Genomic DNA, 27,960 nt, shown 5'->3' on the forward strand with positions numbered 1-27,960 from the left:
CGAAGTTTAAACCTTATCATAACCTTTCAGAAAAAAAAAAAACTTTAATTACGTTAGTGTTTAATTGACTTGTTAGAATAGCTCTATAAAAGACTTCATTTAATCGTGTATATCGTCCAAGTCTATCATCTATTAATATATATATATATGTATAAAGAAAATCTTATATAGTATTTTTTTGAAGTTAATTATGTAAAACATTTATTCTCTTTTTTGTTTAATTTTGTGATTTTTGTAATGAGAAAGAAGAGATTGGTTGGAGCCTTAGGGTAAATTTGGATGGGTGGTGGAGTGCAGTGTGGTACGTTTAACTTACTTTTTGTCTTATGTTATAATATCGTTATATTATCTAATCTTACTGCTACCACTGTTTTTACACTAACCGTAAATACACTTACCACCCACCCATCTATACCCACCTTTAGTTTATAAGGTTTTTAATTAAAAAAATTATGCATTAACCATCAAATAATTGGAACTATTAGCATGGGCAACCATGCAATTTGTTACATGGGCAATCTTGGCTCTATTTGTTTGTCATATAATGGATACAGTGCCAAGCTGTAGATGGACTGTATGTCAAATATCAAAGACATAACAATATTAGACAAAGGAATGAAGTAATTAAAACACGATATGACATGAATATACTAATGTTTCAAATCCATGTAGTATGATTTGTTCTTGAATTATGACATGATAAAATATAAGAACACAATACAGGGAGTTGATAATGAATTTTCCATATGCAAATCAAGTAATTACAACTTAGATGACACAAGAAAATGTTAAAAGCCAGAGCAAAATAAGAAGAGCATTGTGTTTCAGACACAGGACACTACCAAAATTACCAGACACATATAACATGTTGAAACAGTGTCAGCAAGAGAATGATGGGGGAACTCTTGTAAACTATACCTTATTTGTCAAACTCTCCCATATAACACCTCCATCCTCTGCAATTTTAAAGGGCAAAACATACATTAGCAATAATCTTTACCTTACCTCGATCTGCAAAAATGCATGCTTGTGCAGATCATGAATCCCTCCCACCGTTTTCGCAAAAAAAAAAAAGAGTTATCTCGAGGAAGGAAATCCCTCTCTATGGTTCATATTCCCCATGGTATAAGCCTATAAGGTGTGAGGCAGCCTGAGCACCTTCCCCTTTTTCTCAAGTCCTTTTAAGGACATGTTTGGGCTCCCTATTTTCTCAAGATCCACTTGCCTACCATATCATTGAACAAAGAGAGTTCCATATTAGCCTCAGTGGACCCTAAATGCCAATACAAAGCTCTTAACAAGTAGCTCCTTAAGGTTATTGGCCATTGAAAGAAAATAGATTTTGAATATGCTTAATAGAGAAGAAAAGTGAGAGAAAAGAAAATAAGAAAAATGATCATTTTCCATCCTAATGGATAAAAATCAATCCTTACAAATAGGGGTAACGAAAGAAGAGAAAATGAGATGTGTATGTTAGCTCAAATAACCTTAACAAGCAATGGATGAAAATGAAATACTTTTTCTTTCCATTGGTCTTTTTTACCAAACACATACACCTATGGAAAGAAAATTTATATTTTTTATCTTTGTAGCCCTTCAATTTTCCATCTTTCCACTTGCTAGTTTTCTTAATGCAAGTAAAAGACCTAATTTACTACATCTAAATCAAACAAAACATAATCAACCAAGTTGTTGCTTGTTCTATTGCAACAAGACATGCAACGACGCAGATAACAAACATCCGCACCAACACTTTACTTGCAAATGTTGGGGATGTGTAATGCAATTAATTTTTTATTTTAAAAATAATCACAATTAAATAATAGAGAAGAATAAGAAAAAAAATCAAGATAAAAAGGAATTTATGTGATTAAATATTTATGTTTATGAAATCATTCATTCAAAAGAAAATGTTTAGGAAATCATAATGTAGAAATTCATTTAAAATTCACAATTTTTTTTTTGGATTTAACCATAATATAAAAATTTAAAAAATATATCATGTTATTACTTGTAGTATACTTGTTGGGGATAGTGCTGGCTTCCATTTAATATCAAAATTTAATTTGTGTTGACATAAGAATGAGAATGTGGTTAAGATGATAAATTCACCCTATTTAAGATAGAGTCATGTGTACGGTGATTGGAGATATAAAGAGAGAGAGAGAAGAGGGAATCTGAATTTGGTGAGAGAATAAGGTTGTATCCCCCACTTCTCGAGTTGAAAACCTTATATACAAAGCATCTTTTGTTTTGAGGTGCCATGTGACAAATTGATATTAGTGAGTCAAAAGTAAAAAATTAGTGATCCAAAAATAAAAAATCAGTAACCAAACACTTCGAAGCATGATAGGTTGGTGCCATGATGACTTGTGACCCAGCCTGCATCTTAGATAGTTCAACCTAATTCTATAATACAATTAATTAATGAGTGGACTTATCTCTTAGACAAGTAGTTAGTTGAGAAGAGTTATTCTGAAGAGTTGCCTAAACTATGATTGCTCAGAAGATCTTAACAAGGAGTAATAATGTGATTATGGGATATTGAGATACCAAAAAAGAGAAGAAAATTTTTTTTCTCACTTTTATTTTTTAGAATAATCTTTTGAAAATCCTTTTTAAAATTATTAACAATTTTTATCGGATTGAATAAATTAATAAAGGAAATTCGATGCTTGACGTTTCATTTGATGGCATTTCATGCTTAAAACATAAAAATAAAAAATAGAAAATAAAAAATAAAAAATCTGAGTTGAATAAAGATTTATTTGCAGTTATGTGTATATATACAAGTAAACATAAACATAGGGTAAATGAAGATATATTTGGGGTAAAATGAAAGACTTTAACTCCGTTTGTTTGCCAGTAAAATATTTTTCGGAAAATGATTTCTAGAAAATGATTTATTTTTCTAGAAATGATTTACTTTTCTGGTGTTTGGATGAATCTGTGTAAAATATTTTCTATTGTTTGACAGATTTCCTGAAAATATAGATTTCCTGAAAATATTTTCCGGAAAAGCTGTTTTTATATATATTAATAAATTTATTTAAATTGTTTTTACATATATTACAATGATTTATTTATAAATAAACCAAATTTAATATATAATAATACTTAATTATTAAGCTAAAATATTAACCGTCATAAATTGAAAACAACCAAGGTCTATTTACACTTTTTCAAATAAACGTCAAACACTTTTTCAAATAAATCACAATTAATATTACAAATTTTGATACCTGATCATAATTTTTGGACTAAAGTTCATACCAGACAATAATATACAAATAAAGTTCAGACCAGACAATAATATACAAAGAATGAAAGAATTAACAAGTTCTTGGACTAAATTTCAATTGTTTTTTGATTAATAGCTTTATATCTCCATTTCTCTTTCTCTAAAAAATCAGCATCCAAGAACCCTGAAACAAATACCCAAAGCCTATAAATGTCTTCAAAACTAGTAAGGAACCCAATTGTAGCTGTAGCATCTATCCCAGGCTAAAACTCATCTTTTTCCTTCATTTCTTTATGTTTAACACTGAACCAAATGTGTTGTAAACACCCAATGCACAATGAAATATTGTTCCTATTAGTCAGTTTTTGCACTAATGCAGGATCAATCCTTTCCCCTTTCCAATCAAATACATTGAAAGCCACTGTTGGACCTCGATCAAACATTACTTTTGGACCATAGATTTTGACAGCATGGATTCCAGTTTCTGAATGTGGATGTTGGAGACTCATCAATGCATTGACCAACTAGTTAATCAAGCTCCTTGTTCTGCTACTTTTATTAGTACAAGACCTAATGAATCTGCATGGTCCAAGGCCTTGCATTGTAGGGTGTTGCTGGTTCTTGAATCTACAATGGTGCCTTTCCTTTGGGTGCTTCAAGCTTCAATGCTGGAACAAGGCTCACGATCCCAACATTAGTGGTTGAACATTTCAAAACAAATAAACCAATGGATTTCTTGATAAACAAGCAGCAAAACTCTGATGGGTTTTCACAAAAAACTCTGAAAAATGAACAAATATGGAAATCAGGGTCAAACAATGAAAGCATTAAAGTCTCCATTTCTTTAACACCTAATGCAGTTGCATCAAGCAATACATGCCATCCATTTTCTTGAACTAAACTCATCCATGTATATGAATATCTAGACCCAGTAACATTTAATTAAAGTGGAATGACAAATAACCCTCCTTTTTTCATTATCTTTTTCCTTAACTTCTCTGTTTGAATTTGCAGATTAGGCCATGAAAAACAAGCTGACATGTTTGGTATGAAATTTAATCCAAAAACATATGAAAAAGGGGAGTGATTACCTAGGACACAAAATTAAACACTACTATTCAATTGAATCAAAATACATCTACAGACCAACAAACAAACGTAAACTTATGCTAAAATCAACGATTAAATTCTCTTTTTTTCTTAATAACCTCTTTCTTTATTTTATGCACTTTGGACAAAAACGATTTTCATAAAGGAGAAAAGAAATCTACTTAAAACACTTGATTTCTGGGCCACCTCAACTAAGAATTTCGCTTATTCTTCAGAAACAGCAATTCTAAAAAAAAGTGTGATTGAAGAGAGGTGAACTAGTTATTTCCTTTGTTCTCCCCCTTTATAGCAGTATATTCCAGGCAATGAGGTTGTTATAAGAGGCCTTTGATAAGCATAGGATTGAACAAACCTGCAACGTTTACTTTTGCCTTCTCAACGTAGAAAGTCTTAGCCCTAATTACATCAAGGGTAGTGACGCCAAACAGCTTTTTTTCATCATATGTCCTTGCCTTCTTGAAAACCTCAGCTGCAATTGGAACGGTTGAATTGACAGGGTTGCTAATCATATTGACAAGTGCCTGTGCCATAAATTCAGTTCATCAAAGAAAAACTTGGCGAAAAAGAAAACATTATACTTAGAAAAAGGTATATATCTCTCTCTCACTCTTTCTCATATCAATTTTCTGTAATAGTTGAATTAAAGACTTGGTGCTAAAGGCCATTGCTTTGCCAATTATTACATTGTTACTAGCTTTGGGAATCCAGGCTGGGTCTTCACAGAATATTAGCAGAGCCAGTTTCCCAAAGGGATTCATTTTTGGGACGGCCTCTTCTGCCTTCTAGGTTGGTTTTTTTTTCTTTCATTTTTTTTTCCAGTAAACTATCCATGAAAGTTTCAGTCTTTCTTACCTTCGAGAGATGAAGATGAACGCCAGCGCCAACTGGTGCAGTGCAGATTTCGACAACGAAAGGTGAAAAGGGGTAAATCAAAGATCCACACCGGCGACTGGTGCTGAAAACTGTTGTTGGCTGGCGGCAAGCATTAAATCGGGGTGGGAATGAAGGGGTATTCGTTTGCAGGTGAAGAGAAAATTTTGGAAAATGTCTTAACAAATGAAAACGGTAAGACGTTTTCCTAAAATAAAGGGCTTCTTTTCCCGTGTTTTTGAAATGATTTTACAATAGGAAGTCATTTTCCACCAAACAAACAGCAGAAAAGAACGAAAATGTTTTCTGTAAAATATTTTACAGGTAAACAAACACATTGGTCTTGTTTTACATTGGGTTTTTGCTCTTGTTATTCAATAACATGTTTTAATCTTAGGAAATTGATGGCACCAACTTTACCTTCGGGCGATCAAGCATCAGATCAGGATAACTGGGACAATGGAGGACTAGAACGCAAGCGACAACTAGTTACTGAAATTGTTCTGAGGAACAGGTTGACAGCTCTTGTAGTTGATGGAGACATGATGTATCAAATTCTGGAGCAGGAACTTCTTCGTTCTTATAGGGTTTAAACTCTAGGTGTAGACAACGGCAGGGATGCAGTCGACTTCATTGCATCTGGTGCCAAATTCAATCTCATCATCCTCGAAAAGATTCTTCCCGTCCTGAATGGTCTTGAGGTAACCAACCTTACAAAAACCAAGTGTTTCATGTTTTATGTAGAATCAACATGTGTGATCATCTATTTTCTTATTATTAATGGGCAAGTAACAAGGCAGAATCGTGAATTAGGGGTGCGTTGTAAGATGTTGGCAGTCACAGCTTGGTCGGGAGAAAGTGAAATGCAGGCATTTCTGGCAGCTAGTGTTGATGTGTTCATTGAGAAACCTTTGGATCCTAAGCATTTGGTTCCCATCCTGAGGGAACTCGATGGACAATGAGTGAAGACCCATTTTGGGACACATAATTGAGGACTTTCCTGTTGTAGTTGTTGTTGGCTTCCAGCTTGATGTTTCTTTCTCGTTGTTTGTTATTAGCTCTGAACAACAATGATGTTTTTTAATAGGCTTTAGGTTGTTTGTCGAGTCTGGTCCTTTGGTAATGTACTGGTAATGCCATGAATAAGATTGCCCTCTTTTAATTACATAAACTACAAAAAAACTAAAAACTACTTTGCTCAAATTGTTCACCAATGGAGAAAAAAAGATAAGCTATGCCTATGCCTTGAAGAGGCAATGTTGTTGCTTAAACAACTTGAAAACTGAATTGATGTGAAAACAAAATGCTGCAAATTCAAGTTTATAGAGTGAAGGGTTAACAATTTTGGATTTACCTTTCATGTTCCGTGAACTAATTTGCAGATTGAGACAAAAAACAATTAGATGTAAAGGTATCGGATTCTCAGGAAAGTGTTCACTGTTGAGATATGTTAAAGTATTGCGTAATCTAGAACCAGATTTTCTCTTCTCTTTGTCATTAATTGGATTTAGCTACCAGTATATGTATATATTTATTATATTGAAACAGTGCCAGCAAGAGAACGATGGGGAAACTCACCATACCTTATTTGTCAAACTCCCATATAAAACCTCCATCCTCTGCAATTTTAAAGGGAAAAACATACATTAGCAATAATCTTTTCCTTATCTCAATCTGCAAAAATGCATGCCTGTGCAGATCATGAGTCACCCCCTTAAACTTACTTCCACAAAATACAAAATCCCTCTCACCGTTTTTGTGAAAAAGGAGTTATTTTGAGGAAGGAAATCCCTCTCATGATTCATATTCCCCGTGGTATAAGCCTATAAGGTGTGAGGCAGCCTGAACACCTTCCCTTTTTTCTCAAGTCCTTTTAAGCTCATGTTTGGGCTCCCTATTTTCTCAAGATACACTTGCCTACCATATCATCGAACAAAGAGAGTTCCGTATTGGCCTCAGCCCTTGGAGACTGCTCGCCATTACATTTTTTTTGTCTCAGTGAGACTTCTGTGTTTTTCGGTAAGTTACAAATTGGGGGGAGGGGGATGTTATTGCTAGGGCTTGAACCCTGGATCCTGAATGCCAACATAGAACTCTTAACAACTAGCTTCTTAAGGTTATTGGCCAGTGAGACTAATACTTTCAGGCTAATCGTCACTCTCCATAAAAAGTGGGATAAATAAGGTTGACTTAATCTCAATGAGGAGGATGCAGTAAAATCTCTTGATCCACTCAATCTAATCTCCTCGATTAGTGTCTTGAGATCTTCTGAATTATTTGAACTCTAAGGTGTGCTTGGTTGGGTGGAAAAGTGGAAGAAAATAAATTTTGAATGTGGTTAGTAGAGAAGAAAAGTGAGAGGAAAGAAAATAGGAAATATGATCATTTTCCATCCTAATGGATAAAAATCAATCCTTACAAATTGGAGTAATGAGAGAAAAGAAAATGAGATGTGTATGTCAGTTCAAAATCATACAATTTTCAAATGACTTATTTTCTTTCCTTTCATTTTTCAACCCTACCAAGCAATGGATGAAAATGAAATACTTTTTCTTTCCATTGGTCTTTCCTACCAAGCACATACCTATGGAAAGAAAATTTATATTTTTTGTTTTTCTATGTAGCCCTTCAATTTTCCATCTTTCCACTCTACCAAGCAAAAGCCTAAATCGTATAGTTTTCTTAATGCAATTAAAAGACCTAATTTGCTGCATCTAAATCAGTCTAAAACAGATTACAATGTCAAAATCGGCAACCAAACAAAAAATCAACCAAGTTGTTGCTTGTTCTGTTGCAACAAGACATGTGCCAACACTTTCCTTGCACTGAGTAATAGATTGTTCACCTCACTTGTTCTAAATGAAAGAAGGAACACACATAAACACATAGAATATATGTTGTGTGCATATATATACCTTTAATCTTGTTGTTTATCCAGACTTCCAGCAGCATCCCAGCACCGATTCCACCAGCAATGCAGGCTCCATAGAAGGCAATAGCGGAAGGCATGGACATTCGAGGAAGGAAATAACAGTCCGGAATTTGTCTAATCTTCTTAGGAAGTCGTTTCTTTATAACAGGTTTATTACTGGCACTGGGGTCCTTCTGCAACTCACTACCAATTGCTTTCCAATCAACCCCTTTCAATGGGTCTTTAGCTTCCTCACTTCCCATTAAAGACTCTATTATAAGCTCTCATCTCAGTTCTTTTGAATCACAAATAATACGATCCTAGATGAAAAAGAAAAAGCAATAAATCGCTACAGCAACATACAGTACACTTGGGACATTTTAAATTGAACTGAATTACTTAATCTTGTGAATCTTTTGTCGAAATAAGTAAGCTAATAGCCCAAGAGCTATGAATTTTGAAATGTGAACCAGAAAAGAAGAAGCAACAATCTAATAGCTTACTAGCAGATCAAAACATCTAAACATGATGTTCCTAACCGGAATTTACAGATACAAGCAACCCAAATGTGAAGCTTCTAAGATTTTTAAATTAGAGCAAATTTAACGAGGAGATGAAGAAAGGGATTCGAAAAGAACCGGTGAAATTACCTTTACAAAAAGGACCGAAAGGAGCAGACATGGCTGGCTTGGCAATGTGAGAGAAAGATTCCAAAGATTGAAACTTGAAAGGGAATTGCAGACGAAGCTAGGATTGGACTTTCTTTTTTTACAAATTTCTTTGATCATACTTCGGATTTTCAAATCTACATTGAATTCTGATTAGTGAAATTGATAGAATGGTATGAGATAATCTCACCATATATCCTCAAACCATTACCCTCATTTTAAATTAGTCCCAAACTTTAAATCATTTAATAATTAAATGATATGTCAAATTTTATATGTGATAATTTAAAATTTAAATTAAAAAAATAAAATGTTGTCAAATAACTTAAAAAAAATAAACGATAAAATATCAATAATATCGATAGGTTGATATTTATGGTTGATAAAAAAATGAACTATAGGTTGATATTTATGGTTGATAATATCGATAGGTTGATAAAATGAACGATAAAATATTGATATTATTGATAGGTTGATAAAATTTAAATTATAAAATAAAATGTTATAACATAACAGTTTCAGTAACGAAAGAAACTAATTCATATAATATCGATAGGTTAAAAATGTAATTAAAATATTTTAAAATTATGAGCTAATTTAAAATAACCACCATAGATTGGGGATGTCTAATGCAATTAAATTTTTTTTAAAATAATCACAATTAAATAATAGAAAAGAATAAGAAAAAAACTAAGATAAAAGGAATTTATGTGATTGGATATTTATTTATGTTTAAGAAATCATTTTTTCAAAAGAAAAATATTTAGGAAATCATAATGTAGAAATTCATTTAAAATCCCTCATATTTCTTTTGGATTTAACCATAATGTAAAAATTTAGAAATCATATTGTGCTATTACTTGTAATATACTTATGGGGATAGTGCTTGCTTCCATTTAATATCAAAATTTAATTTGTACTAGATAAGAATGAGAAGGTGGTTAAGGTGGTAAATTCACCCTATTTAGGATAGAGTCAGGTGTATGGTTATTAGAGATATAAAGATAAAGAGAGAGAAAGATGAGGGAATCTAAGTTTGGTGAGAGAAGAAGGTTGTATCCCCCATTTCTCGAGTTGCTAACCTTATATATAAAGCATATTTTGTTTTGAGGTGCCATGTGGCAATTTGATATTAGTGAGTCAAAAGTAAAAAATTAGTAACCAAACACTTCCAAGCGTGGTAGGTTGGTACTATGATGACTCGTAATCCTGCCTGTATTTTAGATGGTTCAACCTAATTCTATAATACAACTAATGAGTGGACTCATCTCTTAGGCAAGTAGTTAGTTGAGAAGAGTCATTGTAAGGAGTTGCCTAGGCTGTTGTTGCTCAGAAGGTCTTAGCAAGGCGTAACAATGTGATTATGAGATATTGAAAGATCCCATACCAAAAAAGAGAAGAAAATCTTTTTTTTTCTCACTTTTATATTTGAGAATAATCTTTTGCAAATTCTTTTTAAAATTATTAACAAATTTTATCGGATTGAATAAACTAATATAGGAAATTCGATGCTTAACCTTTCATTTGATGGTATTTCATGCTTAAATCATAAAAAAATCTTAGTTGAATTAATATTTATTTGCAGTTATATATATATACACATAAACATGAGGTAAATGAAGAGATATTTGGGGTAAAAAGAAAGGCTCTAATAAAATAGGACAATCTTATTCATGGCATTACCAGTACGTTACCAAAGGACCAGACTCGACAAACAAGCTAAAGCCTATTAATAAACATCACTATTGTTCAAAGCTAATAACATGAAAAACAACGAGAAAGAAACATCAAAGCTGGAAACCAGCAACAACTACAACAGGAAACTCCTCAATTTTGTGTTCCAAAATGGGTCTTCACTCACTGCCTATCGAGTTCCCTTAGGATGGGAACCAGATGCTCAAGATCCAAAGGTTTCTCAATGAACACATCAACACTAGTTGCCAGAAATGCCTGCCTTTCACTTTCTCCCGAATAAGCTGTGACCGCCAACATCTTACAACGCATCCCTATTTCACAAATCTGCCTTGTTACCTGCCCATTAATAATAAAAAATAGATGATCACACATGTTGATTCTACACAAAACATGAAACACTTGTTTTTTATAAATAAGGTTACCTCAAGGCCATTCAGGACAGGAAGAATCTTTTCGATGATGATGAGATTGAATGCTGCATCGGATGCAATGAGGTCGATTGCATCCCTGCCGTTGTCGACACCTAAAGTTTGAACCCCATAAGAACGAAGAAGTTCCTGCTCCAGAACCCAACACGTCGTGTCACCATCAACCATAAGAGCTGTCAACCTGCTCCTTAGAACAATTTCAATAAGTAGTTGTCGCTTGCGTTCTAGTCCTCCATTGTCCCACTTATCCTGATCCGATGCTTCGCCCAAAGGTAAAGTCAATGCCATCGATTTCCTGAGATTAAACATGTTATTGAATAACAAAATCAAAAACCCAATGTAAAACAAGACCAAACTTAATTACATAAAATACAAAAAAAAACTAAAAACTACTTTGCTCAAATTGTTTATCAATAGAGGAAAAGAGAGAGAGTATATATGCCTATACCTTGAAGAGGTAATGTTGTTTCTTAAACAACTTGAAAACTGAATTGATGTGAAAATAAGAGGCTACATATTCAAGTTTATATAGTGAGTGAAGGGTGAACAATTTTGGATTTACCTTCCATGTTCAGTGAACTAATTTGCAGATTGAGACAAACAAAAAAAGATGTAAAGGTATCAGATTCTCAGGAAAATGTTTATTGTTGAGATATGTTAAAGTACTACGTAATCTAGAACTAGATTTTCTCTTTTCTTTGTCATTAATTGGATTTAGTTATCAGTATATGTATATATTTATTATACGTAACACGTTCTAAGTATTGCCTGTTACGTTTCTTACAATTGTTCGAGTATAATAATAACTTTTAATATTTACAATATTTTTTTGTTTTCATAATTCATTATAATTCTTTTAAATTCAATAATCGACTTTTATGTTTATATATCCATTGACATTATGAATTTCACATGGCTAACTAATATTTGCAACATTAAAAAATGGGTTAAATATAAAATTAGTACCCAAACTTGTCCACTTCTCTCAAATTAGTACTTATGATTTTTTTTGTCCTCGTTTGGTACTCGAACTTTTTTCCATCCACTATATTGTTACATGAGTCTAACAACGTTAAATTTTTGCTGATGTGGCAGCATTGGCTAATTGGATGCTGCCATGTGGCGTTCTTCTTATATATTTTTTTCTTATTCTTTTTATTTCCTCTCCTCTTCCCTTTCTTTCTTTTTTTCCTTAATTCTCTTTTTCAGGGTCTACTGTATCTTTCTTCTTTATTTTTCCTCCAAAAACCACCCAAAATTTCTCCTCACTTTCTCACCATCCAATCACCACCAAAATCCTCTTTTTGTTATCGTATGAAAATCGATCTCAGATGATAAACTTATGATACGAGTCATCCTCTAAGTAGTAAATAAAATGGCAACGTTTACTGTTTTATGTTTTTCCCAATGGCTGAGTAAAATAATATGGAAAATTTAGAATGAAAATGTAGTCTCCCTAATCTTTTTTCTCTCGATTTCTCTTCTTTTCTCTCTTTGGTTTTCTGTTTTCTGTAAACGACAACATCATCTTCTAAGGAATGTTTCCTGTTTTTGCGTTTAATAATCTCTTACTTTACGATATGTAGGTTTTTTTGTCTTTTGCTTTATTTTTATGGTATAAAGTTGTTTTCCCCTTTCTTTTATCCAAAAAAAAAAAATTCCCCTAATTTACCTTTGTTTTTCTTCCTCATTTGAAGATGGTTGAATGATCTTTTGGGGGGTTTTTTAATTTGAATTTTAAGATATTTTGAGCTGAATTTTTTTAAAATCATGGGAATATTCTTGTAGATCTAGTGTTTTATTTGGTGATTTTTATTTCATCGTTGGGAACTGAAGTTGGAGGTGGATCCGATGGATATGACATCGTCTCTCAGTAGAGAGCTTGTGTTCTTGATCTTACAGTTTCTAGATGAGGAAAAGTTTAAAGAGACTATTCACAGGTTTTTTTTTTGAAAATTAAATGACATTTGATTTTAATTAGTATTTTGTTGTTAACAGATAAAATTTAAAATGTGATTATTACTTTGAATTTAAATAGGCTTGAACAGGAATCTTGGTTTTTCTTTAATATAAAATATTTTGAGAATGAGGTACATAATGGAAATTGGGATGAAGTTGAGAAATACTTATCTGGTTGATGATAATTGAAATTCGATGAAAATCTTTTTTGAGATTAGAAAGTAGAAGTACCTTGAAGCATTGGATAAGTAAGTTTTTTTGCATACTTTCGATTTTTCTATTGTTAATCATCGAAAGTTTTTGAAAATTTTGGAATGTTTGAATTTAATTTATGGGATATAATTAGAGCACACAATAGCTAAAATGAGATTTTTGTGGTGATTGGATGGCGGGAAAGTGAGGGAAAATTTTGGGCGGTTTTTTTAGGAAAGAATAAAGATGAAGAATGTAATACCCCAAATCTGACCTAGAAGTTTAAGCTGAATTTGGAAGAGTTATCCCAACATATTGAAAATTGATTTCAGTAAATATTCAAAAAACATTCAAACTATTACTTGATTGGTAACGGAGAATCTTTTTGGGATTTAATTTTGAAAACCAAAATCCATTTAGTCGACTTAAGTGATTTTGTAGTTTCACGTTAAAGATTATCAACTATTGACAAGATTATCAAAACCAAGACAAGTTCAGAAACGTATTATAAATTGAAAGGATCAAAACATTTTTATATCAATGTAAAACAATCCAAGCTCTACATGCCGTTTGGTCCTAAATCAAAGGTTTACCTGAACAGACAGAAATAAGACAAAGGGGTGAGTTACAAAGCACAGTGTAATACCAACCCCAAATACAAATAAAGAGAACAAAAACATATAAATTGAAATAACGCAAAGAACTTAATAGTAATCATATAACCAGAATGACACAAATCACATAACCAGAACGACACAAATCGTATAACCAAAAGAGAACAAATTGGAATATCTCAGAGATTTTCATAATGATAGTACAACAGAACAAAACCAAAATAGGACTGAACAGAGCAGAACAGCATAGAATAGAATATGTATATTTATATCGATGCAGTATTTTTAAAACAATTCAGAATGTAGATTTATCAGAAAATATCCTACCTAACTCCACTAGACACCAAAATAGAATTCCCCTGAACTCGTTCAACCAAATTACATCAACAGATAACTGTGGACAGTGCCACCTAAATATGCAGTCACAACTGCCAGACCCGATAAATGCGGTCAAGCCACTATATTACAGCCAAGTTGCCAGAACTGAATTGTGGATAAACCACCAGACAATGCAGATCATTAAAATGCCAGAAATTTCTCCTTTCACATCAACCCAAAATGTGTCATGGCATACATATACAGAATCAGAGTGATGAGCATATAAGTCATAAATCATTCAATAACAGAACCAGTAGACATGAGAGTCCATGTTTTGTAAAACAGACTTATTGAACCTCAACAGATCATATTAGATTTGCCATGAAGTCATATGTATGATTATGAATGAAAATCGAAATCATTATCAATCAATTTCATACATTCAAATATCATATATTCTTAATCAACTGAGCGGCACAGAGGTGTACCAACAAACTTAACAAAATACGAAACGTACCTAGGTAAGGCACATACCTTATCGCATCTAAATAGAGGCACATTATACATTAGCAAGTCATCATTACTTAACTTATATCAGAATAGACATACATACCGATAACAGATTATACACTAACAAATCAACAAATACCGAGGTTTATAGCTTAATACAAATCATACAGACCCTACGTAGGCCTACGCTCGATCTGAACGACGATCACAACCCTAAAGAAAATTTTAAAATCTTGATCGACACACCTGTGTAGATCCACACGGCCTGGCACACGTCCGTATGCTCTTTTATTATTACACATGACCCAACACATAACCTGACACATGGTCGTGTGACCCATAATAGTGAGTTACACGGCCTGGATACACGCTCGTATTCCTAGCCCGTGTGACCCTAAACAGTGCCTCACACGTCCTAACATACGACTGTATGGCACACACGGCCTACCACATGGCCTGACATATGGCTGTGTGGCATCGAAGGCCATGGTTTTCGACGTTTGCAAATTACAAAAATTTGGGTTTCTGGTGCCCACCTGATACGGATTCGATGCAGAAGCAACAATGATAAATTTCTGTCCCTAACATGACATTACAACGACAATTTAGACAACTTATTCACAATCAAATCGCTAAGGTTAGCGTCCAAAATCAAAGTTACATCGAAGAAATTTTGACATAAAACCTTAAATCAAAACTTACCGACAAACGAATTGAACCAGAAAGGAGAAGTCCCGCTCTGCACGAAATCAATTTAATGTAACATAGCTAAAAGAAAGGTAACTTGAAGAAACAAAATCATTACAAGGAAGAAGAAAACAAAGAACAACAATAGAAAAAAAAATAGAAATGAACATCCAAGCAAGGGAAGTTTCTGGGGCAAGTTTAGTTAACTAACAAAATGAAACTACCCCACAAGGTTGTTCAGTAAAAACATTTCCATAGTTTTCAGCAAGATTGGAACACAAGACCAAAGGGTATATAGACGATTAAACATTGAACCAACAAGCTTCTTCTTGATATTAATTGTACACAATTAACCTATAAACCAAATGTTTAGAGGTAGGAGTTTAATTAGAAATAAAAAATTTCAAGAAACAAGGTTCGAACCTAGAGCCTCGCATACTCAAACACAGCACTTAACCACCGAACAAGATTAACTTACTTGTCAAAATTTCTGAAATCTTAATTCACAAATCAAGAGATAACTACTTTTCGTTTCACAACTCAATTTCTTCTAACTCGATTTTTAGAATGTTACAAAGAAACAGACCTATAAAAAAGAAAAGAAAAAAGAAAAGAAAAAGGAAAGAGGAGGGAAAACAAAAAAAGAAAAAGAAAAAAGAGGTATGAGAGGATGCTAGGTGGTAGCGTGCAATTGGCTAGTGCTGTCACATCAGCAAAAATTACCACTGTTAGTCTCCAGTACCAATATAATGGATAGAAAAGAAGTTCGGGTACCAATCTGGGATAAAAAAATCATAAGTACCAATCTGGAAGAAGTGAACAAGTTCGAGTACTAATTTTATACTTAACCCTTAAAAAACTATTATGGTAAAAGAAACTAAGACGCTATATTAAGTAAAGGTATGAGATTATCAAGAAATTGTTTATGGTTGAGATACATTGAAGTAATGCATAATCTGGAAATCAAAATTTCATTTAATTGAATTATTTATCAGTATCTGTATATATTTATTATACGTAATGCATTTTGGTTATCGTCTGTTACATTTTTTTTATAATTGTTGAGTATAATAATAACTTTCGATATTTACACTATTTTTTTTTAGTTTCCATGGTTGATTAAAATTTTGTTAAATTCAACAATCAACCTCTATTTTTATACGTCTATCAACATTATGAATTTCACATAGTATAGCTAATATTTACTACATTAAAAAAATATTATGGTAAAAGAAACTAGGATGCTATATGAAGCCTTTACAGTAGCTATGTGCCTGTGTCCTCAAATGTTGTTTATTATTACTTATTTTTCCAACTTGATTTGAAAAGTAGAGATGATAAAATACAGGCATAATGATAAATTTATGGTTTAAATATGTTAAAGGTCTTTATATACTCTTTCAAACCTTAAAATTAAGTTTTAATACTTCAATTTTGAGACATTATCTCATTATAGTTTTTTAATTTAAAAATTTTGGTCCTTCAGTTTAATTTTCCTGTTAAAGTTAACAATATCAAAGGAAAAATAACTTTTTAACCTTCATATTTACATTTTTATCAATTTGGTCCTTACTCTTTAAAAAAAATACAAAATTAAAAAAAATATTTTTGTTCATATTTTAAATAAAAAATAAAATTTTAAAATTAAAAAATTATGAAAAAATCTCTTTAAAATTCAATAAAATATAAATATAAATATAAGTATAAATATAAACAAAAAATTCAAAATTCAATAATATCTAAATTGGATTGGATTGGCTAGCCGGACCAAGAACAGGTTAGAGTATTGGTCCGGTGAGAGGTAAAAAATTAGTGTCCCATAAACCAATATGAATTGGTTGAATCGAGTTAAACAAATTGGTTAAACAGAAAATTGAATAGATTTTGAACTGTTCTAACCAATTAGCTCTTGGAACGACTGGTTTGAATGGTTCAAAGCAAAAAAATTATTAAAAAAAATCGGTTAATTGCTAGTACAACTGAATTTCTAGTCTGGTTCAATTAGTCAATACTATTTGGGGATCAATCGAATTTTAAATTTTAAAAAAAAATTTAGCCCTCAACATTTATAATTTTTGTTAATCTGTCCATACCCTTAAAAAGTATGTACATTTTAAAAAAATAATTTTTTTCTTATTTTAAGAGAATAACATAAATTTTTAAAAATTAAAAATATGAAAAAAATAAAAACTCATTAAAATTCAAAAATAAAAGAAGATTTTTTAAAATATTTTTTAAATATAAAAAATTCTAAAATTCAATGTTATCTGAACCAAACTGCATAGATTGGATTAAGAACCAATTGAGATATGATCCGATGAGAGGTAAAAAAACTGGTTAACCCACAAATTAGTACAGATGGTGCAGTCATAAACTAATTAGAAATTCGACTAAGGCAAGTGCACTTATCAATTAATAGTATAGCTACGGTGAGTAAATATATCGTTCCCACAAGGACTAAAAGAACTAGTAATTGCCGTCTTTCTATTATTTAACCAATAAATTCGAGTGATTGATTAAAAATAAAATTAACTAAATTAATTAACTACGAACATGACAAAAAATAATTTAGGAAAATAAACGATTAACAACCAATAAGTGAAACAATACCCATGAAATAATTCACCTAGACTTCATCTATCAATATCAATTTAAATTACACATTTTCTTCACTTAGTATCTTGTTCTATAGAAATCCTAAATTATGCTAATTAATATCTCTCTTCAAGAATAAGAGCAAATGACTCTAGGTTGATTACTTGAATTTTTTTTTAATTAAAACCTTATTATCGCATTAACTCGACCTCTGGATTCTCCTACTAGATTTGTGTAACGCCCCAATTTTTGGGAATCCTGTGAATGTTGGCATAGGTTTAATTATGTTAGTGGGCCTCTAGAAGGCCCAAGCTTAAGATAGAACCCGGTAATTTTAGTTAATTTTTGTTCCATAAGAAAAAGGGAGTGAAATTATGAAATAGGACCTATATGAAAATGTTTGAAAATGCTATAGGCTAAATTGAAGTGGCCAAATAAATAGGAGTGCAAAATAGGAGGATTTGCATGACAAACCTCCCATTTTACATGAAGTGGCCAGCCATCATGTTGTTGTAGACAAAATGTGCACTTGATATCCATAATTTATGGTACAAATTGGTACAAATTGATACAAATTGATAATAGGTTAGGTAAATGTTCCATCATAATGGGTTAGGTAAATGTTTCATGATAATGGGTTAGGTAAATGTTTCATGATAAGAATTTCATGTCTTTTGTATTAAAGAATTAAATGGATGAAATATGAAGTTTTATTAAAAGAAAAAAGGGTGAAAAGAACCAAGTTTTGTCCATCTTTGTTCATCATAGCTGAAAGTTAAAGAAGAGAAAGGAGAGGAGAAAGCTCTTGAGTATTCGGTCATTAGGAGGAGGAAAATTGAAGGTAAGTTCTTGGTACCTTGCTTCTATTTTGAGGTTCATGAGTTCTTCCTGATTCTACCTTAACTCTTGAAGTATATTTTGATTTTTAGTTGTGTTGTGAGCATTTAGTCATGAATTAAAATGAAGGAAATGGTTGTTGTTTCATGTTCTTTTGATGAAAAAAAATGGAAGATAGGTGAAATTGAGCCAAACGAATGAGCATGCTTGTGCCTTAGATGTTAAAGGGAAAAATCAGCTAACATGTTGTGCTTTAAAATGATGAAATGGAGATTATTCTTAAGTAAAATCATAGATATGTGATGATTGATTGGTGATATACATGTTTAAATAACATGCATGCAAGGTATGTGTGAAAGAGTGATTTGGTAATAAATCTGCTTGGGACAGCAGCAGTAACGTGACTTTGGAAAATCATCATAAATTGTGGGAGATGAATTAGAAGCTGAATAAATTATGTAATTAAATCTTATTGAGTCTAGTTTCTAATGAAATAAACAAGAACATATTTTGAATTCTGTACAATGAGAAATTTGATTCGTAATGAAGAGTGGTCAGATTAGTCAGACAGTGAAACATGGGAAACTTTGAGAAAAATCTGGTATTTATTGGCTAAACCAAAAATTCTGAAAATTTTATGGATAGAAGATATATGAGTCTATTTTCAGGGAAAATTAACGGCACTTGATTTGGAGTTTCGTAGCTCCAGTTATAAATAATTTAGTGACTATTGCTCAAGAAGACAGCTTGCAGTGAAATTATGATTATGTGGTAAACATTGACGAAAAGTTTGTTAATGAGTTGCTTATTGTTTTCTTATAAGCTTACTATGATCTGTAGGTGTGGTTGGCCGAATATTGTAAGGGGTTAATACGTAGTTTGTATTTGAATAGTTAGATTAACATGTTAGTAATCCAATTGTAGGCGGTTCGTGTGTGGATCTCGTCAGCATATCGTCGCAAACAGGTGTGTAACTAACACCCTCTTTCTTAGTCTAGATCGGCAAAAGTCGAAATGCCGAAATGTCGAAAATCGATATTTTGTAGATTTGCGAGTGTGCGAATGCTCGTGAGGTAAATCGATTAATGTTTTTGGTAAGCTGCAAAATTTAGACTACAAAGTGCATGATTTCTGTGCCCTCGATATTTTTGGGTTTAATGGGTCAAAATTGGAATGATGGGCTAACGGGCCCAATTCGGTAAGAACCCTCGGTAGTGATTCTGTTAGTACGTGAAATGTATGAATATGCATGAAAAACCCTAAAATAGATAAATTACTGAAATACCTTTAAAAGTGGAAAATTTACAGTTTTACCCTTAGGAGATAAATTACCGAAATACCCCTAGGGTTAAATTGACTTAAATGCATGCTTGACTGTTGTTATTTACTGCATGCCATGTTGTTATTATCTGATGCATGGGACTGGGATATTGACGGAGGAAGTACTGAAAGTGGCTTGTCCACGTACTGGAGGCTTTGCCTCAATTTACTGTTAACTGAGCAGCAAGGCTGCAACTGTGGAGTGTTGGGCTGGGTGGGTTGAGCTATTCCCCACATGGAGTGTATGGCTGGTACGGGTGGAGTGTAGTGGTTGGTGGGTTGAGTAGTCTCCCCAAATGGGCTTGCATATGTTATTGATGTTGCATGTATTTTGAAATGGGCCTATGGGCCATACTGTTATCTGAATAAGGGGCTAAGGCCCAGTTTATTGTAATTTGAAAAGGGCTCTGGCCCAGTATCACTGTTACCTGAATGGGCTTAGGCCCAATAGGCTTAAGCTGACTTGGGCTTTGAATGGGTTTTCCTTACACACTGAGTTTCCCCAAACTCACCCCTTTTATTTTCATCCACGTAGGAAATCCCCAACCATAGTGGGCTTGGAGCTGTGAGGGAATTCGGAATGGCCACCCGTTCTGAAAGTTTGGTTTTCTTCTGGTGAACTCGACATCCTTTTATTTACGTTTGAAGTTTTGGGTTTTTAAATGTAATAAGGCCGCTTAATTATTTTTAATGGTTTTAATATGTATTACTAAGATAGGTATTACTTATTTTAACTGTTGAAATTGGATAGCTTTAGGGCGCGTTTTCAAAAACAACAGTTGATTTCAAAATAACACGACAACAAGCAAAGCTTCCGCAATGAAAGTATTTTCCAAAATTAATCACTTTTCCTAAAAATGACTTAATCAAATCGGTTTCCTAGAAATATCCATGACGTTAAGGTGTGGCAATGGTGGTATGCATGTCTAGGATTGGATCCGAAGGGAGCTTGGTACTTAAGCAGTCCGATGGACTCACCACCTCTTTTCCAGTTTCCTACCTGGTGCACAGCTTCCATTCACTTTAACCTATAATGAAATTAATCTTTTGAACATCAAGTACGATTTTCTGGACTTAGAATGGAAATTTTTTTTTTACGTTTTTGATGTGGCATGCCGGATCCGGCCATAACTTCTGGGCTGGGTTTGGGGTGCTACAATTTGACTCTAATCCGGTAGATTTATGTTGTCCTATTTCTAGGATTGCATGTAACTCTACTCAATTACGCTAGATCTACTCTTAAACAGGTTCTATTCCTCCTCTGATTTAAGCACATCAAAACTGGATTAATGGTCTAGAAATATCAAACCAAGAATTAAACCCACATAATTAAGAACAAGATTTAATATTTATTACGTAAAATAAAAATCGAAAGACAGGATCCATCATAGGGTTCATCTCCCTAGGTATTTAGAAAATTAGTTAATGCTTGAAAATAAAAGCATCCAAAAGATAGTATATTCAAAAGAAACAAAGAAACTCATAATAATCTCCAAATAAATTAAGAGGGAATCTTCAATCATGATGGAAATTTGCTTCAGAATCTAGTTCAATTGTGTTTTTTGAGTTGTTTTCTTAAGTATTCTATACTGCTCACTCATATCTTCTTATTTTTGTCATATATAGGTCTTAGAATGCTTAGAAAACCCTAAAAAACACGTTTTTCCGTTTTTCAAAGTGAAATTTGCGAAATCGACACTGCCTGCTACATGGTCATGTGGTAGCTCATGTGGCTCACACAACAATGTGTCCAGGCCATGTGGAATGGTCCAGTCCAGGTAACCCCTATACCTTACTCCAATTTTCTGGTTTTCACTCGTTTTTCTCTCTTTTTACACCCAAATGCTCTCATAAGTATAAAAACATGAATTTAAAATACTAGAAGAATAAAATTCACCATTAATATCGAATAATCACCAAAAAACACATTAAGAATGAGGCTAAAAACATGTTACTTTTAGCACCTATCAACAGACTGGTTGAATCGAATTGTAAAATTAGTTGAACTGGTAGTTGGACAAATTTTTATATTTTATATTTTATATTTTTTTAATAATTTATTTGCTTTGAACTAGTCGTTCTAGGAACCAATTGGTAAGACTAATTCGAAATTAGTTCAATTGTCGGTTCAATAGATTTTTTAGCTTGGTTCAACTAGTCCTTACCTGTTCGTAGGTCAATTGGTTTTTTACCTCACGTTGGACCGATGAACCAATCAGTCCCCAATCCAATTGGCAAGTATGGTCCAATTTAGATAACAATGAATTTTGGACTTATTTTATATTTTAAAATCATTTTATTTTTTATTTTTTGAATTTTAAGGAGTTTTTAGTTTTTCATAGTGTTTTAATTTGTAAAAAAAATATTTTTTAGCTTTTATGTTTTTATTTAAAATATAAAAAAGTTAATTTATAAAATTTTTATGTTCTTTTAAAAGGTAATGACCAAATTGACAAAAATTAGAAATGTTAAGAGTTAATAAAATTATTTTACCTTCGACACCGTTAACTTTATCGTCAAAATTAGATGGAGAAACCAATATTTTTAAATAAAAAAGTATAGGAGCTCAATGTCACATATAAAAAATGGGCCTAGAAGAAATCGGATTAAAGGTAGGTTTAAGATTTTTTCCCTTTTAAAACATAGTAAGAGCATTATAATGCCTTAAAAATTATTTATGTTAAAAATTAACAAAAATGAGTTTGTTGGTTTAATGCTAAGACTTTATCCCACCCATAGGCCCCAAGTTCAAAACCTATTTTTTTTCCAATCTAGTCCTTATTTTAAAATTGTCCTAAGTCTACATAAATTAGGAAAACCTATTTCAATTAGGATAAAATATGTTTTTATAAATAACCAATTTTATGCAAACACTAGAATTTTATCTAGCAAATTTTCAAGAAAAACACCCTCAAGCTCTTTTCTCTTCAAATCAATTTTCAAAGCAAAAGGAGTTAAAGTTTTAAAAATCATCCCTCTCCCTCAAGTGGATCTTCAATCTCATCTCCAAACTAGAGTTATTTTGTTCTCAAATCAAGTGTGGGATCTAACTTAAAATCATTATAAATGATCAATTATGTTGAATCATGAAGAGATTAGGGTTAAATATGTAAAGAATAAACATAATGTAAAAATTTAGAAATTATATTGTGTTATTACTTGTAGTATACTTGTTGGGGATAGTGTTGGCTTCCATTTAACATCAAAATATAATTTGTTCGACATAAGAATGAGAAGCTGGTTAAGATGGTAAATTCACCCTATTTAGGGTAGAGTTGTGTGTATGTGATTGGAGATATAAAGAGAGAGAGAAGAGAGAATTTGAGTTTGGTGAGAGAAGAAGGTTGTATCCCCCACTTCTCGAGTTGCTAACCTTATATACAAAGCATCTTTTGTTTTGAGGTGCTATGTGGCAATTTGATATTAGTGAGTCAAAAGTAAAAAATCAGTAACCAAACACTTCCAAGTGTGGTAGGTTGGTGCTATGATGACTCGTGATCCTGCCTGTATCTTAGATGGTTCAACCTAATTGTATAATACAATTAATGAGTGGACACATATCTTAGGCAAGTAGTTAGTAGAGAAGAGCCATTATGAGGAGTTGTCTAGGCTATGATTGCTCGGAGGGTCCTAGCAAGGCGTAATAATTTGATTATGAGATACTGAAAGATCTCATACCAAAAAAGAGAAGAAAATATTTTTTTCACTTTTATATTTCAGAATAATTTTTTTGAAAGTTCTTTTTAAAATTATTATAAATTTTTATCGTATTGAATAAACTAATATAGGAAATTCGAAGCTTGACATTTCATTTGATGGCATTTCATGCTTAAAACAGAAAAAAATCTGAGTTGAATCAAGATTTATTTTGCAGTTATATATATAAGTAAGCATAAACATGGGGTAAATGAAGAGATATTGGGGTAAAATAAAAGGCTTTAATAAAAGAAGACAATCTTATTCATGGCATTATCAATACATTACCAAAGGACCAGACTCGACAAACAACCTAAAGCCTATTAAAAAACATCAACAAACTAAAAACATCATTATTGTTCAAAGCTAATAACATGAAAAATAACGAGAAAGAAACATTAAAGTTGGAAGCCAACAATAACTACAACAAGAAAGTCCTCAGTTTTGTGTTCCAAAATGGATCTTCACTTACTGCCCATCAAGTTCCCTTAGGATGGGAACTAGATGCTCAGGATCCAAAGGTTTCTCAATGAACACATCAACACCAGCTGCCAGAAATACCTGCCTTTCACTTTCTCTTGAGCAAATTGTGACCCCCAGCATCTTACAATGCACCCCCATGTCACGAATCTGCCTTGTTGTCTGCTCATTAATAATAAAAATAACCAAATGATCACACATGTTGATTCTACACAAAACATGAAACACTTACTTTTTATAAGTAAGGTTACCTCAAGGCCGTTCAAGACAGGAAGAATCATGTCGATGATGATGAGATCGAGTTTGACACCAGAGGCAATAAGGGCGACTGCATCCCTGCCGTTGTCGACACCTTGAGTTTGAACCCCATAAGAACGAAGAAGTAATTGCTCCAAAACCCGACACGTCGTGTCACCATCAACCACAAGAGCTGTCAGCTTATTCCTCAGAACAATTTCAATAAGTAGTTGTCGCTTGCGTGCTAGTCTTCCATTGTCCCAATTATCCTGATCTGATGCTTGATCGCTCGAAGGTAAAGTCGGTGCCATTGATTTCCTGAGATTAAAACATGTTACTAAATAACAAGAGCAACAACCCAATGTAAAACAAGACCAAATGTAATTACATACACTACAAAAAAACTAAAAACTACTTTGCTCAAATTGTTCACCAACAGAGAGAAAAAGAGAATCTATGCTTGTGCCTATGCCTTTAACAGGTAATGTTGTTGCTTAAACAACTTGAAAACTGAATTGATGTGAAAACAAAAGGTTGCCTATTCAAGTTTATATAGTGAGTGAAGGGTGAAAAATTTTGGATTTACCTTCCATGTTCAATGAACTAATTTGCATATTGAGACAAAAAAATTAGCTGTAAAGGGATCGAATTCTTAGGAAAGTATTTATTGTTGAGATATGTTGAAGCATTGTGTAATCTAGAAACTAGATTTTCTCTTCTTCGTGTTATTAATTGGATTTAGTTGATATATATATATAGGTAATGAGTTCTGATTATTGTCTATTACATTTCTTACAATTGTTTTAGTGCAATAATAACTTTTGATATTTACAATATTTTTTGGTTTTCATAATCCATTGTGAATTTCATAATTCCTTTAAATTCAACAATCAACCTTTATGTCTATACATTCATCAACGTTATGAATTTCATATGGAAAAGTTAGTAATGTTATGGTAAAAGAAGCTAGGATGCTATATGAAGTAAAGGCACGAGATTCTCACGAAAGTGTTTATGGTTGAGATAGCTGAAGTGATGCATAATCCGGAAACCATATTTTCTTTTCTATGTGCAGTTAATTGGATTTATTTATCAGTATCTATATGTATTTATTATATGTAACACATTCTAACTATCGTTTGTTACGTTTCTTACAAATTGTCCGATATGTATTTACATTCGACACTATTAACTTTAATGGCAAAATTAGACGGAGAAACCAATACTTTAAAAAAAAAGTACAGGGGCTCAATGTCTCAAAACTAAAGTATAGAGACTAAATTTTACATTTCAAAGTGTACAGGGACCTTTGGCATATTTAAAACTAAATTAATCCCTTAATGTTTACAATTTGTTAATTGGGCCTTTATTCTTCTTCGTTCTTTTTTTTTGTTAGCTAAATTTAACTATTAATCTTTCAAAAATAATCAAATTATTTTTTTAATAGAAATGTATATTTTAACAATATTGGAGTGCAAACTATCATGTACTTCATGTAACTATTAATCTTTCAAAAATAATCAAATTATTTTTTTAATAGAAATGTATATTTTAACAATATTGGAGTGCAAACTATCATGTACTTCATGTTAACATGACACTATTTATTGAAAAAATAAAAAATCATAAAAATTCAAAAAAGTTGTCATGAAGTACATGTAATTGCCATGGTGGGTTACTGTATTTGAAAATTTAATATTTTAATCTTTATTTTTTGTAGAAAAACTACAAATTGACTATTTTTGAAAGATTAAAGGTCAAATTATTTCTTTAAAAAATTAATAGTCAAATTTAGCAAATAATAATAATAGTTGCCAAATTGACTTTAAAAATTAAATTTATCATTAGGGGAGGTCTTGTTTACACTGATATAAAACTCCTTTAATTTTATACCTTTTTATATCTCTTTGTACAATTGATATTTTAATAATTAATTTTGAAATAAAGGTAGATTAGGACAAAACCTAATGTAAATTAAAGACAAAAAAAATACTGCCAGAAAGAGAAGCAACCAAAAGTTGGAACCATAAAAGAACTAAAGAAGTTTTTGGTTTTAGACATTCTGTGGCGCTCACAGTATCAAATACAGACAAGCTCAGGTTTCCTTAACTTTGAATAGAAAAATATTTCTGAATCTCTAATCTTCTTCTACTAACATTAATTAAGTATTGCTTATTTAATATGCTTATAATAATTTATTTTTTTATAAATAAATTATTATAAGTATATAAAATAATATAATAATTCTATTCTTTTCATGACTTTAATATGTGTTGATATAAAGAAGAGAAAGTGGTGAAAATGGTTTATTCACCCTATTTAAGATAAGGTTGTAACGACTCGATAGTCAAGGGTGTCGGAAAGTGCATTCCCGAGACTCTGTTTTCGTAAATTAGACTCTTAAATATTTTTAATAAATATTTACAAAGTTGTGTAGTTAATTAGATTTTGGTTAAGTGAATTTGCATGAATTAAGAGTAATTAGATATAAGGACTAAAGTACATAAAGGGTGAAAGTTGAATTATTGATTAAATAAAAAATTAAAGGAACTAAAGAAGCAATTATACCATTGTTCTTTAATGATGCAGCATAAGTGTAAAATTATTAATATATTATTAATAAATTAAAGTTAAAATATATATATTATAATATGTTTTACTTAATATTTAAGTAAATATATATAATATAATAATAAAGTAAATATAATAAAACAAATAAGTAAATGAAATAAAGAAAGACAAAAGCAAAATCAAAATTGAGAAAGAAAAAGAAAAGAAGAAACAAAAAGACCCAAGGGATAGAGGTTTCAAAAGTTTTCAAGTTCAATTGGTTAGTCAATTTAGTCTTTTTTCTTGTAATTTTTATATTTTTGAAGTCCTCGTGTTAAGTACTACCCGACCCATATCAAAATTTCAGCAATTATTTAGTTTTTAAGTGTTGTTAATGTTGAATAATTTTGTATTAGGGATTAAATTGATAGATTTTTTAGTTAGAAATGAAAAAGGATTAAATTGAAAAATGGATTGTAAATTTTGAATAATAGGGACTAAATTGTGAAAAATTTGAAATTTAGGGATTTAAGTGAAAATAGAGAGTTAAATTTAGTTTAAAGTAGAAATTGTATGAAAATATATAATTAATTGTGAAGAATAAAAATTAGTCTCGATTTAGAGACTAAATTGGAAATTAGGCAAATATTGAGTCAAAATTGAAATATTCAATATGAAATTGAATTGTGTCGTATTGGTGAATTTAATTGTTTTAATTCTGTAGCTAACTTCGTACTGGAATCCTCGACTAAAAAGGGGAAAGATAAAGTCGACATCGAATTGCTCGAAATTTCTAGTTTGTATTTCTATAATTTGAACCTAATTGTTAATTGTTGTATTTTAAATTAACGTATATGGTAAGTGGTTAAGGTGAGTATATGACACTTTGATTATTGAATTGATTTAAAGTTGATTGAATTGAATTGAATTGAATTGAATATATGTGTTAATGTGAAATTTGGATATTGGATATTGGTTGTATTTGGAAAGTGAATTGAAACCCTATTAACTGTATCGTGTTGACTCGGATATAAATGGCATA

General features: G+C 31.7%; 3 protein-coding genes and 1 long non-coding RNA gene across 6 annotated transcripts; all 4 read right to left on the reverse strand.

Annotated features, from left to right (window-relative positions):
* Positions 1–637: 637 nt before the first annotated feature.
* LOC121231847 (uncharacterized) lies at positions 638–8,962 on the reverse strand. The gene is made up of 3 exons (XM_041116721.1): positions 8,783–8,962; positions 8,137–8,452; positions 638–956 (listed from the first exon to the last, which is right to left on the reverse strand). The coding sequence occupies exons 2-3, from the start codon at positions 8,393–8,395 to the stop codon at positions 913–915; spliced, it is 303 nt and encodes a 100-aa protein (XP_040972655.1). The 5' UTR covers positions 8,396–8,452; positions 8,783–8,962; the 3' UTR covers positions 638–912.
* On the reverse strand, positions 3,316–5,238 carry LOC121231848 (uncharacterized). The gene is made up of 3 exons (XR_005929931.1): positions 5,204–5,238; positions 4,704–4,872; positions 3,316–3,909 (listed from the first exon to the last, which is right to left on the reverse strand). It is a non-coding gene; the product is annotated as an uncharacterized lncRNA (long non-coding RNA).
* A 1,487-nt stretch (positions 8,963–10,449) lies between the features above and the next one.
* On the reverse strand, positions 10,450–11,485 carry LOC121202890 (two-component response regulator 24). Its single transcript, XM_041116722.1, has 3 exons — positions 11,372–11,485; positions 10,918–11,218; positions 10,450–10,831 (listed from the first exon to the last, which is right to left on the reverse strand). Exons 2-3 carry the CDS (start codon positions 11,209–11,211, stop codon positions 10,658–10,660), a joined length of 468 nt encoding a protein of 155 aa, XP_040972656.1. The 5' UTR covers positions 11,212–11,218; positions 11,372–11,485; the 3' UTR covers positions 10,450–10,657.
* Positions 11,486–23,892: 12,407 nt separating this feature from the next.
* Positions 23,893–24,913, reverse strand: LOC121202895 (two-component response regulator 24). 3 transcript variants are annotated; one of them, XM_041116723.1, is made up of 3 exons: positions 24,784–24,913; positions 24,383–24,686; positions 23,893–24,293 (listed from the first exon to the last, which is right to left on the reverse strand). In XM_041116723.1, the coding sequence occupies exons 2-3, from the start codon at positions 24,677–24,679 to the stop codon at positions 24,120–24,122; spliced, it is 471 nt and encodes a 156-aa protein (XP_040972657.1). In that variant the 5' UTR covers positions 24,680–24,686; positions 24,784–24,913; the 3' UTR covers positions 23,893–24,119. The 3 variants fall into 3 exon arrangements, with proteins under 3 accessions (XP_040972657.1, XP_040972658.1, XP_040972659.1); XM_041116724.1 differs by having other exon boundaries at positions 24,761–24,907; XM_041116725.1 differs by having other exon boundaries at positions 24,806–24,899.
* Between the last annotated feature and the right edge of the window lie 3,047 nt (positions 24,914–27,960).

This window comes from Gossypium hirsutum, chromosome A07, assembly GCF_007990345.1.
Source record: "Gossypium hirsutum isolate 1008001.06 chromosome A07, Gossypium_hirsutum_v2.1, whole genome shotgun sequence".
NCBI classification, from domain to species: Eukaryota; Viridiplantae; Streptophyta; class Magnoliopsida; order Malvales; family Malvaceae; genus Gossypium; species Gossypium hirsutum.

Bases quoted from the DNA above. Each gene is read 5' to 3' on its own strand.
- LOC121231847 (XM_041116721.1), bottom strand. From the start codon at position 8,395: ATGGGAAGTGAGGAAGCTAAAGACCCATTGAAAGGGGTTGATTGGAAA. The intron at 957-8,136 runs GTATATATATGC...TTAAAATTGCAG, and splicing joins GATAAACAACAAGATTAAAG to AGGATGGAGGTGTTATATGG.
- LOC121202890 (XM_041116722.1), bottom strand. From the start codon at position 11,211: ATGGCATTGACTTTACCTTTGGGCGAAGCATCGGATCAGGATAAGTGG. The intron at 10,832-10,917 runs GTAACCTTATTT...ATTAATGGGCAG, and splicing joins CTGTCCTGAATGGCCTTGAG to GTAACAAGGCAGATTTGTGA.
- LOC121202895 (XM_041116723.1), bottom strand. From the start codon at position 24,679: ATGGCACCGACTTTACCTTCGAGCGATCAAGCATCAGATCAGGATAAT. The intron at 24,294-24,382 runs GTAACCTTACTT...ATTAATGAGCAG, and splicing joins CTGTCTTGAACGGCCTTGAG to ACAACAAGGCAGATTCGTGA.